The 21063-nt window shown below is 39.3% G+C and overlaps 1 protein-coding gene across 1 annotated transcript; it reads right to left on the reverse strand.

Moving 5' to 3' along the window:
* Positions 1 to 16399: 16399 nt before the first annotated feature.
* LOC104248380 (uncharacterized) lies at positions 16400 to 17188 on the reverse strand. The gene is made up of 2 exons (XM_009804632.1): positions 16643 to 17188; positions 16400 to 16594 (listed from the first exon to the last, which is right to left on the reverse strand). Exons 1-2 carry the CDS (start codon positions 17186 to 17188, stop codon positions 16400 to 16402), a joined length of 741 nt encoding a protein of 246 aa, XP_009802934.1.
* Positions 17189 to 21063: the final 3875 nt, after the last annotated feature.

Genomic DNA, 21063 nt, shown 5'->3' on the forward strand with positions numbered 1-21063 from the left:
CGTCTGCAAGCTCGAAGGCAGGCCTTCAAGGAAGCAAGCGCTGAAGGTGTTGATTTCTCTGTTGAGATCAAAAAAGCCAGAACTTTGGAGGCAAGATCAGCACCATCGACTACTTCAGATAAGGACTCTGGAAGTGATTCAGATGGTAGCGAGGGTGAGGAATAGTCTCATATCATCCTTTCTGCTTCTTCTTTTATTTTTTTTGTGGATAGGCTCCTCGGGGGGTTTTGTAAAGACACATTATGTAAATGAATTTTTTGAGAATGCAAGAGACCATTTTGTTTCAAGCCTTCAAATTTTATTTTCCAGTGCTTATGCAAAGCTAGTCTTTTGAACTTTGATGTCGGTTTTTTCAGAGCACATACCTGGTATAGTAGAGATCCTCGAGACCGGGCACCATCCCAAGGCTATATTGATAGTCTTTTAGGGCCATTTTTGTAATATCAGAGATCCTCGAGATCGGGCACCATCTCGAGGCGAGACCGATGTAAATATCCCCTTAGAGCTCATTTTCATTTTGATAGAGATCCTCAAGATGGAGCACCATCTTGAGGCTTAGATTTATATGGGAATCTTGACCCCTTAAATGTCGTATGACAGCGTCGCTCATATGACATGGCCATGAAGTGGCTGCGGTGGTCCTGCCGGTGCACTTCCCCAAAAGTGATAATGGCCTAGTATTAATTGGCCTTTAGGGTAGGCGAGTAGTCGTCCCTTGCTCTATATATGAGCTTGCTTTCCTTTTATCTGAGGACTTGGCTATTTTTGTAGAGTTTTTCCTCCTTGCATCAGTGCTTCCACCATTTTAGTTCAAAACTTTCATTTAAGTTTTCATCTCCTTCTTCTTGTTTCATCGTAGTGGCTGTTATGCCCAAATTTGTTCACCAAGAAGAGGAGAGTTCTGTCTCTGCTTCCCGCTCGGACGGTGGTACATAGCTAACGTCCGGTGAGCTAACCTCGAGATGTTTTGTCTCGAGGAGAGACTTTATGTTAGAGAGACCGTCCAATATTCAGAGCCATCGAGAGCATACATCAAGGTTTATCTCATCAATAGGAGAGGAACAACTTGAGGCGGTTAGAATAGACTGGATAGGGGGAAAAGGTGGAACTGCAAGCACCTTCCATGGAAGAGAGCATCATGGCTCATGTAGAGGAGTTTTTGAACGTATAAACGTACCCCTCCACACTAGGCCCCTTCGATAAAGTCATGCTCAAATTTTGCAGAAGATATTAGGTTACCTTGGCAGAGATTCACCCGTCATTTTGGAGGATAGTGTTGATGATAAGGTACTTCGCACATAAAGACAGGCTCGAGTTCACCCTCATCCACCTTGTTAGATTGTACCAGCCCTTACATTATCGGGGCTTGATTACTCTACAACATCGATCCACCCGGCCCTTTGTTGCTAGTAATGGAGAAGATGGGAACCGAGGGTAGATGAGTCAATTTGTCCGAGTGCGGACTATTGATATTATACACGTAGAGTTCCTTCCATTTCCCAAGAAATGGAATTTCACACATAAGTGGTACACTTGTGTTTTTATCATTTTGTCGAGGCATACTCCATAAAGATGGTTTCCTTTCCTTCTCTACAGCGATCCCGTGGTTTCCATTAGAGGTCCCCAATCTGTATTGGACTCGAAAACTGGTAGCTTGCTCAACTTACGATGAGCTTAAGTAGCAAGATCTGTCCAAAGGCAGATAGGAGGCCAAACACCACGGTACGTGCTGTGTGGCCTATTTTATTTGAAAGGTACTTTCTTTTATGTGTATTAACTCTGTCACCGCAGGCATTGGAGAATTTTCTAAGATGAGACTATGCCCCCTTGGAGAGGAGGAAGGATCGTCGGCTTCTGGGCCGAGGAATGATAACAAATGGAAGGAATCTTCGAATGATGAAGATGCTCATAGTGAGGAAAGCCCTGCTCAGAGGCTCAACGGAGATGTATCTACTGAGCTTGCAGCACTCGAGGCTTCTAGCCTCGGAAGAATGGCTCCTCCTTTGCCGCCATCTTCTTTTCCCCTCAATGTTACTTCAAGGGATATAGGTGTTCTGACGTCGTCTTCATCCCCTGTCGAAGATACTTCGAGGGATAAAGGTTTTCTTCCACCATTTTCACCTCCTATCGAAGGTACTTCGAGGGATGTTCGAGGCCAGGGGCCGCCTAAATCAAACAATGTCTCGAGCGATCGTGTCCCTACCGAGATCGGTTCAACTGGGGCCGGTAAGACAAGGTCAGTAGATGCACGCTCAACCTTTGAGGAGGCTCAGTGGCTTTGTTCTGTGGTGAGCTTTGGTTTACTTTGTTGGTTTTTTGATTTTGCATTTTAATTTTCTCATTGAGCTTCTTTTTCATAGGCCTTTGACAAGCTCAAGTCCGAGTTGCTCTGCCGTGAAGCCATGCTGTGGAAGGCCTTGGACGAGGAGAAATCCCTTAGGATTCTTTTTGATAAAAGGGGAAAGGAGTTGAGACACCTTTGATACAAGATTAATCGAAGCCTGAACTACGAGGGCAACATCGAGAAATAGGTAACCTTTGTTTCGAGGGGATGCGTGCTTCTTCTCCTATCTTTGGAGATTAACATTTTGATATTTCAGTTGCAGAGAAAGACGAAGGACCTGGAAGGACTTTGGGGCAAAGTTGGCCAGGCCAGGTATGAGTGTGATGAGCTAAAGGCTTAGATGGATGCCCAAGTTGCGGCCAAGAAGAATGCTTTGGCCAAGGCTTCTACCCTCGAAGTATAGCTCTGTAACGCTCATGAAAGCAGCTTGGTCAAGACGATCAGGATTGCAAGTCTCGAGTCTAACCTTTTGAAGATGAAGGCCAAGGTCATGGACTCTCGGGCTGAAGTTGAAGAGATTCGGGCCATGGCTGATAAGAAAGTGGCCGTCTATTTAAAATATATTGTCGACCCTCGGGCTGAGTTGAGAAGGGCTTCCAATCGGGAGAGTAGAAGCAATGAATATGGCCAACACAAATACCGGAGGGAAACCCATGAGAAGATCCACGCTAGGGGCTTCGATCTCTCGGAAGATATAGAGCAAGCCTAGGCGGATGAATACGACGCGAAGTTCCTCGCCCCCGATCTCTTGTAAATGATGCTTTGTATTTTTTTCACATATATATATAAAAATAAGCCTTTTTCTCCTTTCAAGAATTTCTCTTTGCTTGTGTGCGACTTTCTTTGTCTTGTATTTTGACGTTTGTCAATGATTAGCTAGATGAACTGAACTTCGAGGTGAAAAACCCTTAGGTTTACAAATCGGCCCTGAGGCTTGTTAGGCTGGCCCGTAGGCTCTTATGCATTTGCCCTTGGGCATTTTTTAGTTAGCCATTTCGGGCTCAGTCTTCGAGTCGGGTTTCGACTTCGAGCTCATTATCCCTTAGGTTTTTGAATTTTGAGATGGTTCTTAGGCTCTTACGCGTCGGGTCGATACGGCCTTTAATATAGGCTGGCGTTTAGGCTCTTATGCGTTAGGTTGGTACGACCTCTAATATAGGCTGGCTCTTAGGCTCTTACGCTCTTACGCATTGGGTTGGTACGACCTTTAATTTAAGCTGGCGATTGTGGCTCTTACGCATTGGGTTGGTACGACCTCTAACATAGGCTTTATTTTTCCCTCATTGAAGACTTTTTTGAAGTTTTTGTGTTCGTCTGACTCTTCAACGGTTCAATAAGAACCTCGATTGTGAGTCGTTATGTGACAATAAATGAGAACCTAGGGAGTTTTCACTTGATGGCTGAATTTTTCGAAGTCTTTTTATTGTTTGGAGCTGATATGATCGAAGCTCTTTTGCTTATGCTGAGGGTAGCCTGATTAACCAGTTCTTTTCAAAGTATTTTCGAAGTAATTGAAGGCCTGTGATTTTATGGCGACGGTCGGGCGTCCCCGAGTCGCGTTAGTTTGGCTAGAGCCTTGTAATCGTAGTCATTGCATTTGGCTGTCGCCTAGTCCCCGAGTGAAGTAGCTTCAGCGTCTATATCGAAGGTATGCCTTTTTAGGGGTATTACAAGTTTGAATATATAGTCTTAACTTTAAGATTGGTATTATGCCTTTTGTAAGGTCTTAAAAATTTGAACATGCCTTACTTGAGGTCTTACAGATAGGTTACTTGGTGCAAGAATAATTCATGCCTTGCTTGAGGTCTTACAGATTTGGCATTGCCTTATGGAGGTCTTTCGGGCTCAAGGTTGCCCCTTGGGGTCTTACGGCCTCGAGTTTTGTTCGATAAGGCAACAGTCGGTGATAGACCCCGAGACATCGAGAGTTTTGGGCACTGGAGCTATTTTATTAATGTTTCCTTAGTGAGGGCTTATGAGCTCGAAGTTTCTGGCCCAGAGGTCTTATGGCTTCAAGTGGCCCTGGGGTCATTTCTTGTAAAAATAGCAAACTTCTTTGAAGCGCAGAGTATTTTGATGGTAAAAAATCCAAAAATATTCCTTGATTACTTAGTACAATTATACATAATTTTTGCCGCTGAGGGTTCGATTGTTCTATGCGGACATGGTTCTTTCAACCGTTTGGCCCGATACATCACTTTTCTATTGAGACCCTCTTTATCTCATATTGATTTTTTCTGGGGGGACAATCTCCCGGGGGGATGCCCCCCAGTATTCGAGGTTGATTGAAGAGAAGCCTTAAATACTTATTAAGTTCTCCTTAGGTAGCATATATATGTTGCCTCGATAAAACTTTACCGGTAAAAACCTTCTTGGGATAAAATCCAATCGAAGGAAAAGAGTCCAACGCATGCTTTAATACCTAAGGTCTTCACGCTGGAAGGTACTTCGATTCTTCTAACTGGACGCCTACACACAGGTTAGTATAAGACGTAAATAAAAAGAGGGGCGGTTATACCTTAGTTGTGATGGCATTTCGAGCCTCGATATGCTTCAACTGCTTGCTCTACGGACGTAGTACGGTCCCTTGTTCGTTCACTCGGGTGCAGCTGAAGATGTAGCTTGTGATTGCTACTTCGATGTTTGCTTATCCTTTGGCTCCTTTCGACGTTGAAGGTGCCAATGTCGATAACACATCATGCACTGCGAACATCTCTCTTGCATGCTACTCCCCATATACCATTTTTATTCCCTCCTTTGTTGGAAACTTCATCATTTGATGAAGGGTTGATGGTACTGCTCTCATGCAGTGTATCCATGTCCTTCCGAGCAAGGCATTGTATCTCATGTCTCCTTCGATGACATGAAACTGGACATTTTGGGTTGTGCCGGCCACATTGACTGGGAGGGTGATTTCCCCTTTTGTTGTCTCGCTCGCCATGTTGAATCCGTTGAGGACTCGAGAGGCGGGCATGATCTAGTCGAGCAGTCCGAGCTGCTCCATCACCCTCAACCTTATAATGTTGGCCGAGCTACCTGGATCTACAAGTACACATTTAATTTGAAATGTATTCACAAGAAAATAAATTACCAATGCATTATTGTAAGGTTGAGACAAGGTCTTGATGTCCTCGTCACTGAATGTGAGAGCATCCTCGGGTATTTAACCTCGAGTTTGCTTTTACCTGGTGATGGATATTTTTTTTTGTTTGACAATGGGTTCATGTGGGATGTCGACTCCCCCAACAGTCATGTGGATGACATGTTGTGGTTCTTCTGTTTCATTTTTCCTATTCGCTTCTCTTTCCCGAAATTTATTTTTGGCTCAGTTGTTGAGCAATTCTCTGAGATGCCCTTTGTTGATTAGTTGGCCTACTTCTTCTTGGAGTTGTCTTCAATCTTTGATCGTATGACCGTGTGTGCCATGAAATTCGCACATCAGGTTAGGGTTCCTTTATGACGGGTCTGATAGTATGGGTTTTGGTCTCCTGGTATCTTTTATTTTACCTATGGCCCATACGATGTCTGAAACATCGATGCTGAAGTTGTACACAGATATTTAGGGTGCCTCCGTCGGTACTGCGGATCTATCGAATCCGGCTCTACCAAGAGTCCTCGAGGATTCTGACCTCAATCTGCTCTTCGGACATTTCAGGGTATGTTACGCCTTGGGGAGTTTCTTCAATCTTCGCTGTATGGTTGGTACCTTTCCTTGTTTGGCTTTGGCTCCTTTGCCAGAGCTTGCTAGGATATACTAAGCCCGAGGTGGCTCCTAGTTGGTCGTCCTCAACCCTAATCTTCGACTGATATCGGTTGTGGATATTCGACCAAGTCACGGCAGGATATTCAACCAAGTTCTGCTTTAGTTGCTTTGAAGCTACCGAGCTTCGTTCGTTCAAACTTTGGGTGAAGTCCTGCACTACCCAATCATCGTAGACTGATGGTAATTCCATTCGCTCCATTTGGAAGCGAGATACAAACTCCCACAACATCTCGTTTTCTCTTTGTTTAATTTTGAAGACGTTGGATTTTCTTGTAGAAACCTTGATGGCAACGGCATGTGCCTTTATAAAAGAATATGCCAGCATGGCGAATGAGTCTATCGAATTCGGGGATAGGTTGTGATACCACATCATGGCCCCTTTTGAAAGTGTTTCCCCAATTTCTTCAATAGGACGGATTCAATTTTGTCGTCCTTCAGGTCGTTTCCCTTTACGGCACAAGTGTAAGCAGAGACGTGCTCATTGGGATCCGAGGTTCTATTGTATTTCGGGAGATCGGACATTCTGAATTTCTTCGGGATGGGCTTCGGAGCCGCACTTGATGAGAATGGCTTTTGTACGAATTTCTTTGAATCAACACCTTTCAGGATCAGGGGTGTGCCCGGGATCTTATCGACCCTTGAATTGTATGTCTCCACCTTTTTATCATTAGATTCTATCTTCTTTTCACCTGATGCAATCCTCTTTGTGAGGTCCTCGAGCATCATCATAATAGCGGGGTCGGTTGCTGACCCATTGTTGCTCGAACTTTCTGGCACCTGTTCGGCTTGAGGGGTTGTTTCTGGTGCTATTATGCTTGGAGTTTTTTGGTGGCTTTGCAGTTGAGCAATCGCCAGTTGTTGTGCCTACAACATCTCAAAAATGACGTGAAGGCTAACCTCTTATTCCTCACGAGCTGGGGTTTTCTAAACTTCTTGTTGGTTTTCTTGGCGTATACTCCTGTTAGTGTGGGAGCTTATATCGACATGTTGGGCATTGCGTGAGACCACATCCACGGAGATTGGCTCTGGTGCTTCCTCATGGTTTCACAGTGGTACACCGACGCTTGGAATAGCTACACCATTCTCTCCATGGTCTTCAAGACCGTTGTTTTCATGTGCATTCACTGAGTTAGACATTTTAACCTTAAATCAAAGATTCTTGGGCAAAAAAAAGTGTTAAGATTAACTTGTGTTTTTTAGTAAACCAGTACGAAAACAATCACTATTATTTTTAGCCCCACGATGGGTGCCAAACTATTTACCGTGAAAATGGTAATTACAATTAGATTTGATTTTGTCGTTCTAAAAATACATTATCTATTTTAGTACCAGTTGTTAGGCAATAGATGCTAAGTGTCAGCTAAGAAAAAGTGATAAGAGCTTTGAAGATAATATGTTATGCAAACCGAATGGCTAGAATCGGGGCCTCGAGCTAGCCTACACGGGGCCTCGAGGTCGAGCTAAAGCACTGGACTGGGGTCGATTGATGAAGAACTAACAGTCCTAAGGGTCTTGATGATGGCTTTTTATGATCAATGATGAGTAATAAATGAAGAACAATCAATGAAACGCAATAAATGTAAGTAATAAATCAAAGGAAAGACAATAGAGAGTATTTAAGTTAGAGAGCAGAGAATGTTCTTGTTCTTTTATTTAATATCATGTGCAAAAAATAACAAGGATCCCATTTATATAGGAGGGGGAGTCCTAACATAGTACATATGCATTTATTACAAAGATTTGTAGCCGGTACAGCTATTTAATGTCACGGTACGGACTTGCACTATTCTTAGACTTGGTCAGCTCTAACCACTTGCCTTAGAAATCTCCCACTCGTCCATCAAAGCCACCGATTTGTACTGCCCCGAGGTCGAGTTGTGCCTCGAGCCTTCTGGCAACGAGCTATGAAATGCCATGATGATCCCAAAATCGGACTTTCCGATTTTAGCTGTATATAAGTTGCGTGTTTCATCCTGTCCATTAAATGTCCCTTTTCACTCTGTACCCTTTTTCTTTCATTTCCACTTTCTTTTTCTTTTTTTGTTTTGGATCTTTCACATCCTGATTTTTTTTTCTTTTTGTTGTTTTCGCTCTTTTTTTTCTAATATTTTTGTCACTCTTTTCTTTCTTCTTCACTCAATTTTTTCTTTCTCTTTTTATTTATTCACTTTATTTTTTAATATTTTATGGCTATGATCGATTCCAATGGGTATTGCCTACATATCATGATGCCGCATGAATAAAATCATTACATAGTTCGGGAAAATCAGAAATAGAGTAAATAAACTAGCTCTTCTTTTTGTTTTTTTTTTGTTACTTTTTTATAACACTCAGACAATGAAAGCGTTTAGAAAAAGAATATAAATTTTTTTTCGCATTTCGTTTTTTTTCTTTTGGAATTTTTGAAAGAAAAGCTTTTAAAGAGGAAAGAAAATATTTTTGAATTTTTTGTTTAGATTTTTTTTAAAATTTTCGAAAGAAAGACTTCTAAAGAAGAAAGGAGAAATTATTATTTTTCTGGATTTTGATTTATTTATTTTTGAGACAAAGACTTACAAAAGGTAGAAAATATTTTTTGGATTTTGATTTGATTTATTTTCTTTTTTCGAATAAAAGACTTCTACAAAGAAAATATTTTTGGATTTTTGAAAATTGGGGGCCGGAATCAATGAGGTTTGCCTACGTATTTCACATCCGGTGAGAATTAGACCCGTATAGTTCTGTTACATACCATGTTTTCGTACGTAGGAGTAGGTCGTAAGTCAATTGATGTAAGCTCAGAAATGAAATCATATTTGAAAGGTTTACAAAGTTAGTTAATCATGTTAATGTGGAAGTTACAAATATTTAAGATCATGAGTACCAAGAGGGTTTGAAGGCTTAGAAGCTAAACAAATTGAAGAAAATAAGTTTCGTCGAAAGTCGACAAGTTGGAATGTCATAACATGTATTTTTTCGGTGAGACTAGGGTGCTGAACATTATATGGAGATTATGTTATGAGTTATTTTAGTCGTATGATAGTCATGTGTTTTGTTTTGAAGTCAAGCGAGTAGTGGAACAAAAGTTGGAAAAGGTCATCACAAGTTCCATTCATAAATGTGTTGAAACTTAGGTCAAATGTAACTGCGATTTTCTCCCAATTTACTTAGAATTATCGGTGTTCCACCCATCAAATTGAAGATCTATAAGTCTATTTTCTAACACATTAAACCGTTTATCAATAAGACATAGGAGTATATATATATTTGCAAGATTGCGTAGCCTACTAGGTGACAAGTAGGTTTGTTACCTACATGGTTAAATGAGAGCCCAAAAAGAGGAAATTTCGGGTAACCTCATTATATATCACAAATAACCAGACCTAAACCCCTGCAAACTTCCTCCAAAAAATTACCCACAAACCTTAATTGATTTTCTCTCCCTTTCAAGTTCTAATTGGGGGTAAAACCTAGAGTTTGAAGAACCAAGATAAGGGCTGAGTTATCCAACATATAAGGTAAGTTTACCGCTTTCTTTCATCCCTTTTCTCTGCTGTAAATTCATGGTGAGTCTTTCTATACTTGTAAGAACTCATGGAACGGTGATCGGAAGCCATGATTTCGAGTTATTCACTTGTACGGGACTGTTTTATGGACTGTATTGTGTTGTTGTTGGGCTGCATGTTTTACTACTATTTTGTGGAGTTTTGGAGGAGGAAGGTGTGGAGAAATACCATATAACTGTAGGGTGGTGGGCTGGTCGTTCGTCATAATATTTCCGGGTCGTTTAACACTACTACAGTGGTCATTTTGTGTATGAAGAGATTGGGGTGTGTTGGGCTGTTTTGTAGTATTTGATGGTGTATATAAGGCTGAAAAAAATGTATATATGTTGTTATTGTTATGTTCTTGTGTTTTTGGTATTATCTTGAATTTGGAGGAAGTAAAGATTATAGGGGAGATGTTGCCCGTTTTAATAGAAAAAAAGTATGTCGTTCATTGTGCGATAGTTGTACCTTTCGTAACATAATGATAGTATTATTATCATTGTTGTAGATTAAGGTGTGAAGAGGCGAGTTCAACTTGGTGATTGGAAAGACTGTGATAAGGTATATTAAGGCTAAACTTTTCTTTCATTTGGCATGATCCAGTAACTACATGTGTTTGACAACGAGACATAAAAGAAGTTCATACTCCTGAATTTATATACAATATCCTAGTCTCATAAGTTACAGTATTCTTCCTTATCGGGGCTTCATATTCAGTTTACTTTTTTCTTCTGTCAGCCAAAAGAGCAGAGAGTATAATATATATATATATATATATACCGACCCTACTATGGCCAAGCGCCTATGAGCGAGCCTGGTATGGCCGAGATACAAAGCCTAGTATGGCCGAGTGCCTATGAGCGAGCCTACTATGGCAGAGAAGTTACTCATACCGAGCCTTATAAGGTCGGACAGTTATTTTACTTACTATATTAAGAGAGTTGAGTCAGTATCATCCGGTAAGCATATCTTCATATTATCTTTGACGCCCAATTACTTTCAGTTATTATATTATCAGTTCAGCTTCAGCTTTCAGTTATCTTGCTACCTTACATACTCAATACATTATTTTGTACTAACGTCCCTTTTGCTAGAGACGCTGCATCTCATGCCTGCATGTCCTCATCGATAGCTGGACAGACCCTCCCAGCAGACAGAGTCAAACATCAGTTTAGTTGATAAGCTCCACTTCCCCAGAGTTGTCAGGTCTAGACCTTAGAGTCCATTGTATATATACAGGTTTGATGGATAGGTCGAGGCCCTGTCCCGATATATATATATATATATATATATATATATATATATATATATATATATATATATATATATATATATATATATATATATATATATATATATATATATATATATATATATATATATATATATATATATATATATATATATATATATATATATATATATATATATATATATATATATATATATATATATATATATATATATATATATATATAGAGAGAGAGAGAGCTTTTGGGTATGTTTACCCCACAGATGAGAGAGATGTTATTTTCAGACGATTCAGAATATGGCCTCATCGACCTAAGTTGAGGGTTACCCCTCCAGAGTCCACAGTTACAGAGTAGTACGCTCGGGTCGAGTACAGCACCAGGTGCCGGCCACGCCTTCCTAGGTTTGGGACGTGACAAATTCGGTCAGTTTTGACGCAATAGGAAACTATGACCTATTTTGAAATGACTTTTCCTTTATCTACTTTTCTTTTTTTTTCATACCTACCTCTCACTCTTTTTTTTAATTCTCTTTTTTTCTTCTTTTTTTATTTCCTTTCCCTATTCTAGAAGCCAGTCAACATGCATGCCGAAACAAACAAATGCACAAGTAGCACGTAAGATGCATCAGGATGCCGAAACATGTACACCTACGGACACAATCCCTGTTTTGAGTACCCAAAGTCAAATGCACGTGATGCAAACAAACGTACCTACTAGAGATCCGGCATGAGGTTATGTCATTCTAGGTTTGAATCCTGGGTGTATTTTTCTAGACCTAGCTTACCCGAGCGGACAACTTGTGCCGAGGGGGCGCAACGTACCAGGAACTAAAAGGTCATCCGGCTTTGTAACTGATCTGATCCTCATTCTAAATTAGAGTATGACACTAACAGAAAAGAAGTCACGCCAGCGTGCACTTCCCAGAAGATTTAGTAGATTCAGAGAGAAGAAGGGTTTCGTAACAGTTTTATATACAGTTCAAAGAATATCAAAGCGGTAAAAAGAGTGGCAATTAGCACATTATCAAACACGTAAAAAATTAGATAATAATAAATTCAAGTATAACATTATTCTAAGATCGAATTTTGAACCCTAAACCAGATATTCTGGGTTCGTATAACTAGCAGAGTCGCCAGAGCTATCACACTTCCTTTTTCCCGAGGGATAGGGAGTTTTTCTAATTAAAGTGGCATTATTTAAAATGGATTTATTTATTAGATTCATAGTCGTCATTTGGAATAATTATTATGGTGTCCCAAGTCACCAGTTTATTTTATATCCCAAATCGAGGAAAGTTTTACTCTGTTCTAAAGTCTGCGAATCCAAAAGATAGGATAAGGAGTTCTGTTATCCCGGAAGAAGGTGTGAGTAACTCCCAAATTCTGTGGTTTAGCATGGTCGCTCAACTATTAATAATTGACCTAATTATCTTATTTGTTACATGTTTAAAACCTATTGTGCAATTTTTACTTTTTGACCGCTTTTGATAGAATTTTAATTGCTTTTAGGATTTATGAAATTTATTAGAACAAGTCACGATGTCACGCACTCATTTAATTTTGTACGGATTGCAAATCGCGACATGTGAAATGCACCCGCGATTTACAGTATGTTAATTTGTATTATTATTTGAAGTTATGGTCCAGTCACGTGAAACGCGCACTCAAATTTGGGGGTTTATGTATCATGACTATCCCACGAGAACCGTACCCATAATCATGAAGATTTATTTAATCATGATTAAAGCAAGCTACAATGTCCTTTTGATTCATTTTTCTAAGCTTGGGGATTTTGTGAAGCTACGAATTAGAGCGAATTCTGTATCAAATGTATATGTAGTTCTAAGCTAAGGAAACATGAAACTTAATGAGGGATATCAAAAATTGATTGAAACTGGTTATTGAAATATGCGAAGAGGATAAGATATCTTAAATAAATATAAAACTTTGAATGGCCACCAAAGGTCTAAGTGTGAGACTATTGACTATGTTCTTTGTTATTTGCACCATGTTGATTAATAATAGGATAAAGATCTATCAATTAATTTGCTCAAAAGTTTGCATCATAATTTTACCAAATCCAACAAACAAACATGGGCTTCTAGTGAAGCCAAGCCCAAAACGTGGTGGCCAAACATCTCGATGAGCTGACTGAAATAGATCGCATCAGTCAGGTATGAACTACTCTTCACAATTATTTTAGGTCACTACTTATATTCATATCATAGTTTTAACGCTATATCAGCACATTCCAGACATACTCAGTTCCTCACAAATCCTTGCAATCAGAATCTAAGTAAACAAACAAAACTCAAAACAAGCTAACCAAATTTCATTATAAATTCAAGTAAATGTTGATAGGTGAATGTACATACCTAAAAGCGGAGGAATTGCAGAAAATGATCAAGTAAAGTATGGAATTAAAAGAAAAATGAAGCTCCATAGCAACATAACAACAACGAGAAGCAGTGTAATCAACACAAAACTTCAATTTCCATATCTATAGCTTCGAAAATAGAGCTTAAAATAAGCTAAAATACAGAACATTAGAGGAACGACACCTAGCAATCTAGAAAGCAGCACAGTCCAGCAGAAAATAGTAGCAATTTCCTTTAAAAGCCTAGATTTTGAAAGCTCTTTTCCTTTTCAGATCTATTTTTGTAAAATTCAAAAAATAATCGATTCTCAGTTGTTTCGTATGTGTGATCATGAAGTGTATGAGCAGAATGTATAGATGAGAATGGGGAAGTAGGAGTGTAAGAGATGGGGGTGGTGGCTATTTGAAGAAGGGAAAGAGCTGCTAGGGTTTTTGTTATTTTATTGGGAGAGATCTGTGTGTCTGTTCTTCTGAAGATGAGAATTAGGTATTAATTTAATGGGTAAGGAGATGGGAATTGGGCTAGGTGGGTCGGATTGTGGGCAATTAGGCCATCAGAAATGATTTTGGCCCAAATTAAAAACAAGACCAAATCGAAACCTTTTCTTTCTCTACCTTGATTTTTTAAATCCTAAAAAAATTAAATAAAATCCTAAATTAGATCCTAACTTAGTTTAATTTGTAAAATTAACCTTACTTATTTATTCTCCATTAACTTAACACTAATTAATTTAAAACTAAAAGCTAAAATATTAAGATGACCATTTTATATTTATGGTTTTCATTTAATAATGAATTTAATTAATGTAATTAAATTCTAACTGCAAATAAAAATCTAAAATGCTATGCAATGAAGAATTAAATATTTTTTTTGTATTTTTCATGAATTTAAAATATTAAATATGCACAAAAATATAACTAAATGCAAATAATAAATTAAAAAAGAATTCCTAAAATTCTATAAAATCAAAACAATTAGAAAAAATTATTTTTTGTGAATTTTATAGGAATTTTTCACAGGATAAAAATTACGTGCTCACAATGATGACTCGGAGAGTTCTAAAACGGGTGAAAAAATTCTTCTGAAGAATTTCACATACTACCCGAGCATCGTTTGTCCTAGTGGAGATTTTCTCTACCCACTTGGAGACGTAGTCAATGACCACTAGGATATACTCATAGGAATGGGATGATGGGAAGGAACCCATAATGTTGATGCCCTAGACACCGAAGACTTCACATACAAAAATGGAATTCAGGGGTATCTTGTACCTTTTGCTAATGTTACATGTTCGTTGGCATTTGTCGCATGTAGCCACGTAGGATCTTACGTCCTTGTACAAGGACGACCAATAGAAACTAGCTTCGATGATCTTTGCTGCTATCCTATTTCCTCCATAGTGTCCTTCAGTTTCTCCATCATGACAATGAGACAATATACTTCCCATTCGCCTTCTGGTATGCATCTTCGAATCATGCCATCTGCACACAATTTAAACAAAAAGGAGTCATTCCAGATGTATCTTTTTACCTCACTTCGCAGATTCTTCTTTTGGTCAGAAATCAAGTAATGTGGTAGCCATCCACTAGCCAAAAAGTTGGCTATGTCAGCTTACCACATGGCAGCCTATCAGAGACTGCTGCAATGGAAAAAATTTGCTTATCCGGGAACTCTTCCCGAATGTCTAATGCTTTAACAAGCGGTTTCTCCAATCGCGATAGGTAGTCAGCCACTTGATTTTATGTGCCTTTCCTGTCTTTGATTTCAAGATCAAACTCTTGCAGCAATAATACCACCACATCAGCCGTGGTTTTGACTCTTTCTTGCTCAATTGATATTTCAGTGCTGAGTGATCAGTATGTACTATCACCTTGTTTCCTACTAGATAGGATCTGAATTTATCGAAAACGAAGACCATTGTATAGAACTCCTTGTCTGTGGTAGCATAGTTCACCTGATCATCATTTAAAGTCCGGTTTGCATAGTAAATGGTTCTAATATTTTATCTCTTCTCTGCCCCAACACTGCTTCTACTGCCACATCACTGGCATCGCTCATGATCTCAAAGGGTTCGCTCCAGTCGGGAGTTACTATTATGGGGGCACTCACTAGCTTTTTCTTGATCAGCTCAAATGCTCTAAGGCACTCTACATCAAAAATAAACTTCACATCCTTAACAAGTAATATTGTTAAGGGCTTGGTGATGCTGGAAAAATTCTTGATGAACCTTCTATAAAACCTTGCATGCCCCAAAAAGCTTCTGATGCTCTTTACTGAAGTTGGTGGTGGGAGCTTAGCAATCATATCTACCTTAGCTTTGTTGACATCGATACCTTCAGTTGTGACATTGTGGCCAAAGGCTATCCCCTTCTTAACTATGAAGTGACATTTTTCCCATTTGAGTACTAGGTGAGTGTCTTCACTTCGTTTCAGTACAAATTCTAGATTCCTCAAACAATCCTTGAGGTCATCCCTAAAGAGAGTAAAATCATCCATGAACACCTCCAGATACTTCCCATTCTAATCTAAAAAGGTTGACATCATGCACCTTTGAAACATAGCTGGTGCATTGCAAAGTCTGAAAGGCATTCTCCGGTATGCAAAGATTCCGGAAGGGCACGTAAATGTGGTTTTCTCAACATATTCAGAAGTAATGGGTATTTGATTGTACCCTGAATAACCATCTAAAAAGCAGTAACATCCATGCCCTGCCACCTTTTCCAACATCTGATCAATGAAGGGAAGAGGGAAGTGGTCCTTTCTCATAGCATCGCTCAGCCATTGGTAGTCTATGCACATTCTCCAATCAGTGACAGTTCTGGTAGGAATTAGTTCGTTGTCCTTGCTTTTCACCACTGTCATGCCTCCTTTTTTTGTCACAACATGTACGGGGCGGATCTATTGGCTGTCAGAGATGAAAAATATTATACTCGCATCCAGCAGTTTGAGTATCTCTTTCTATACCACCTCCTCTAGGTTTTTATTCAATTTGCGATAGGGCTACACTACCAGTTTACTCCCTTCTTCCAACAAGATCTTGTGCATGCAGATTGCGGGGTTGATTCCTAGAATATCGGCTATGCTTCAATCGATTGCTTTTTTACGCTTTTGCAATAACTCCGCTAGCATGTGTTCCTATTCACCTGGCAAATCAGCAGAAACAATCACGGGTGAATTTTTAGTCTCCAAAAAAGCATATTTTAAATGTGTTGGGAGTAGTTTCAATTCCAGCCTTGGTTTGATCTTTTCTTTCTCAAATTCCTCTTCGTCTACCACTTGGTTTTCATCATCCAGTGCCTCATCTTCTTTCTTGATTTCAGGGTCTTCATCCTCTCTTGTATTCGATTAAGTAATGCATATTTCCAATGAATCACCTACCAGTTTGTCAAGCTTGTGTTGTTCAGCGAACTCTCTTACCATATCCAGGTTGAAACATGCATAAGTAGATGCTTTATCACATAGGTATCTCATCATTCTCTTCATTTGAGACACCACTTTTTCGTTTCCCACTCGTAGCATGAGTTGGACCTCATATATGTCAAGAATATCCCGACCACTGCATAGGAATGGTCTCCCCAAGATTAGAGGTACCTCCTTATTCACTTCCATGTCTACTACAATGAAGTCTACTGGGAAGACAAACTTGTACACCCTCACCAGCTCAATTATGCCCTCTAGTATGATAGTGGTCTGATCAGCCAGTTTCAAAAATACTAGCACAGATTCGATCACTCCTAGTTCTCCTTTATTAAAAATCAATAATAGCATCAAGTTAATGGATGCACTTAAGTGGCACAAAGCCTTGTCAAAATTTTCACTCCCCAACGAGTAAGGTATAGTGAAGCTGCCGGGATCCCCATATTTTTGGGGAATTTTATTCTGTAGTATGGCATTATAATTTGCATTGAGTTTTACCACTTTCATTTCCTCGAGCTTCCTTTTACTTTACTTTAGAAATTTGACATAGGAAGACATTTGGGTGAGCACCTCGGTGAACGGGATGTCCACATACAGCTATTTCAGCATCTCCAAGAATTTTTCAAAGCGTCTATCTAATTTCACCCGCATCATCTTCTGAGGAAAAGGTAACATCGGCATGTTCTTTCTTTCTTCAACTTCTCTGTTTGACTTATTCTTATCAACGTCCATGCTACTGATGTTCTCCGTAGCCAAGGACTCGCCAATTTTCTATTCTTCTATTGTTTTGGCTGATTTGATCACCTTTTTGCCCCTTGGTTTTGCAACGGGGTCTGCTACTATTTTTCCACTTCTGAGAGACACGGCCTTGATCGTCTCTTTTGGATTCTTCTTAGTTTTGGAAGGCAGAGTCCCCAGAGTCCGTTCTGATAATAATGATGAAATCTGCCCCAGTTGTCTTTCTAGATTCTAGATGGTTGTGCCTTGCTCCCATATAGTTGTTCCCTGAGTCTCAAGCTTCTCATCTGATTTGCATATGAATGCCTTCATTAGATCTTCTAAACTTGATTTGTTGGGTTGTGTAGGCTGGTACTATTGCCTTTGTTAGTTTTGGAAGCCAGGAGGTCCTTGTACGGGTACTGTGGGATTTTGCTGCTGCCATGAGTTCAAGCTACCACTTGAAGAACTACATGAGAACCCTGGATGTCTCTGTTCCATAGACTTAAAATTATTACCTCCTTGGTAGTTGCCTCTATTGAAATTCCCTAATGCCTTAACTTCTTCCTCTATAGTAGAGGTTTGACATTCATGAGTCGGGTGTCCCATTCCACATATGTCATATCCCAACTGCAGTTGATTTTACACCTGGGCTATTGTCAATTGCTTGATGTCCTTAGCCATAGCTGCAATCTGCACCTGCATTGCTGTAGAAGGTTCTACTTGGTGCACCCCCGCTGATCTCCTTGGATCACCTTGGTCAATAGACCATTGACTATGCCTTCAGATAGTTAATTCAGGAGTGTGACAATCTCTTTTGGATTTCTCTTCCTTAGTGGGCCTGCAACCACACTATTTAGCAATCTACTTGATAAAGGAGTTAACCCATCCCAGAAATTTTGGAGTTGCATCCATTTCTCCATTCCATTATGAGGGCACCTCCGCAACAGCTCCTTAAACCTTTCCCATGCCTCGAATACTATCTCCGCTTCTCCTTGGCTGAAATTGTGAATCTCCTTCCTCATCCTCCTAGTCTTATCAGCAAAGAAATATTTTTCTAAGAACTTGGTAGTCATCTCCTCCCACGTACGGATTGACCCTGTGGGTAAACTCCTTACCCACTGCTTTACATCATTCTTAAGTGGGAAAGGAAATGCTCTAAGGTAGATGGCATCATGTGATGCTCCATTATAGCGAAATGTGTTCATGATTTCATCGAAGTCGATCAAATGGTTGTTGGGATCTTCATTGGGTTTGCCTTTGAATATGCAGTTGTTCTAAATGGTTGGAATGACTCCCTGCTTGAGTTCAAATTTTTTAACATCAATGGGAGGGGGCCTCACACTGATTGTTGCTGGTTGTAAACTAGTCTGCATAATCTCCTAGAGACCTCCCAGGCCTGGGAACTGCATTTTCAAACTCATCTTCAACCAGGGTTTGGATAAGTGAATTTTTTACCCTCTTCAACTGGTTTATCAGCAACACTAAGGGCTGCTTTAGCTGCTAACCGTGTAGCATGTTGTTGGGTTGCCTCTCTGGTAGCTAATTCCACTTTCTTTTCGTTGGTCACCATTGTATTTTGAGTCAAAGTTTGACCCAAAAAGGATCCACTCGTTTCTTTCTCCCTTCTCAACTGTCGTATGTGCTTGTCTAATTTCTGATTGTATGGCACCAATTCTTTGGAGGATCGATTCATACACCAATGAACGTAACTTATTGCTTGCACACAGATAAGAATATCATAGAAAGAAAATAAAATAAAATTGTTCCTCAATTAGCACCGAAAATTATTTTAAACACCATTAATCGTCAATCCCCAACAGCGGCACCAAAATTTGACGAGTGCAAAACTGGTGTATAAAACTTAGTCTCTCTAGTCAAAGATAGTATAGTATTAAATCGTCTCCATAGGAATTAATTTAAATAATGTTCAAACAAAACTTCAGCTTAACACTATTCAGGAAAGTAAACCTTTGATTTTGAGTTATCAACGAACTAAAAATAAAAACTAAGATTATCAATTATGAATGAATAATGAAAATTTGTAGCTAAGTAGCAACGATTGAATATCATTGTGAGAAATAAGGGCTTTGACAAGATATGTGACCAACTATTATTATGGGCAACTCTGTGTTATGTTCACTCTTAACTTTTATTGCCTCTTTTGATTTCAACAGATGATTAGGCTATCTTAAGGATTCAAATTCTTCTTCCAAATGAATTATAATTCACTAAACAACCTAATGATGGGTAATGTGAAAATGTTCAAGAATATGTTGAATGAATGATCTTACGAAGAACGTCTCTCGACTATTCTTCTAAATTGGATCAATTGATAACTCAACAAGCTCTTTTGGATACCAATGAGAGTCGTGAAATCAATCCAAACAATATAACACAATGTGTAGCAACACCTCTCTTTCGATTAAAGTAAAACCACAATTAACCTTGCAATTCCAATAAAAACTCATTCGACGAATTCAGGCAACTAACGGAAAGAAAACCCAAAATAATAGTCAAATCACAATATCTGTCAATAACCTTAAGAAAGATTACTCCATAGTAGAGAAGTTGTTCATCACAAAAGTATTAAGAGAACAAGAAAATATTACAATCCCCAAAATCAAATAAACTTTCATATTGAATTATTCGGATGAAGTATTTAGAGTCTATGTTATTTTCTTGCCTTCTTCTATCCAAAACAATTCTCCAAAATCCATGATACCTAGTTTTGGGATGCTCTAGGTTTCATATAGGTCAATAGGATTCCTCCAAATTTACAAAAATAGGCATGACTAGAATTCTTAGATACGGATGTGCGCAGCCGTGCACCTGGGTGTATGACCGCATTCATGGTTCCACACCTCTGGCAGAATTCCATGGCTCTTGCACACTCAAATGCACGTTTGGGGTTGCTAGTGCGCAGCCACGCACGAGAATTTCTTCTTGCTCAACTTGTTTTCCTCCCACTTAGTGCACTATTTGTCCAATGATCCCCTCTGCACCACCTGCACTGAAAGAAAATATATTAGACCCAAATCAAACCAAATCTCTATCTAACCAACCAAATCAAAGATACAAAGTGGGCATAAATATTGAGTAATTTTAAGCTCATCAAACAACAGAAGAATTAGAGGTGGTTCTGAGTTATAGTCGTCAGCTTGACTCATCCGGGCATCCTCAACTGATTATGATACTCGAGGATTCCTAAGCAAATCCTCCTGCAAGATATGATTTTAACCTGTGCCCATTCACTTTGGAACTCTATGTTCCTTCTATGTTCTGGACTTTAATCGCCCCATATAGTGATACATGTTTCAACACATACGGTCCCGTCCATCTAGACTTAAATTTTTTGGGGAACAATCTAAGTCTGCTATTGTATAAAAGACCTTTTCCCCTTCATGAAATTCTTTCGGTTTTCCGTAAGGAGAATTTGGTGCTAAATTAGGAAAAGTTCCACTTCATGGTATAAGAGGGCATCGTTTTACGTCATAGAGTATCGAGGAATGGCATTGAATTTGATATGGCAAAGGTGGAGACATTTGCAAAACTACCTTCACCCATCTCTGTGAAGGGTGTCCGGAGTTTCTTGGGACATGCAGGTTTTTATATCCGATTTATTAAAGACTTTTCTAAAATTGCTACTCCATTATGCAGGCTGC

This window comes from Nicotiana sylvestris, chromosome 11 (assembly GCF_000393655.2).
Source record: "Nicotiana sylvestris chromosome 11, ASM39365v2, whole genome shotgun sequence".
Lineage (NCBI taxonomy): Eukaryota > Viridiplantae > Streptophyta > Magnoliopsida > Solanales > Solanaceae > Nicotiana > Nicotiana sylvestris.

Bases quoted from the DNA above. Each gene is read 5' to 3' on its own strand.
- LOC104248380 (XM_009804632.1), bottom strand. From the start codon at position 17,188: ATGAAAGTGGTAAAACTCAATGCAAATTATAATGCCATACTACAGAAT. The intron at 16,595-16,642 runs GTAGGTGATTCA...AATACAAGAGAG, and splicing joins AACACAAGCTTGACAAACTG to GATGAAGACCCTGAAATCAA.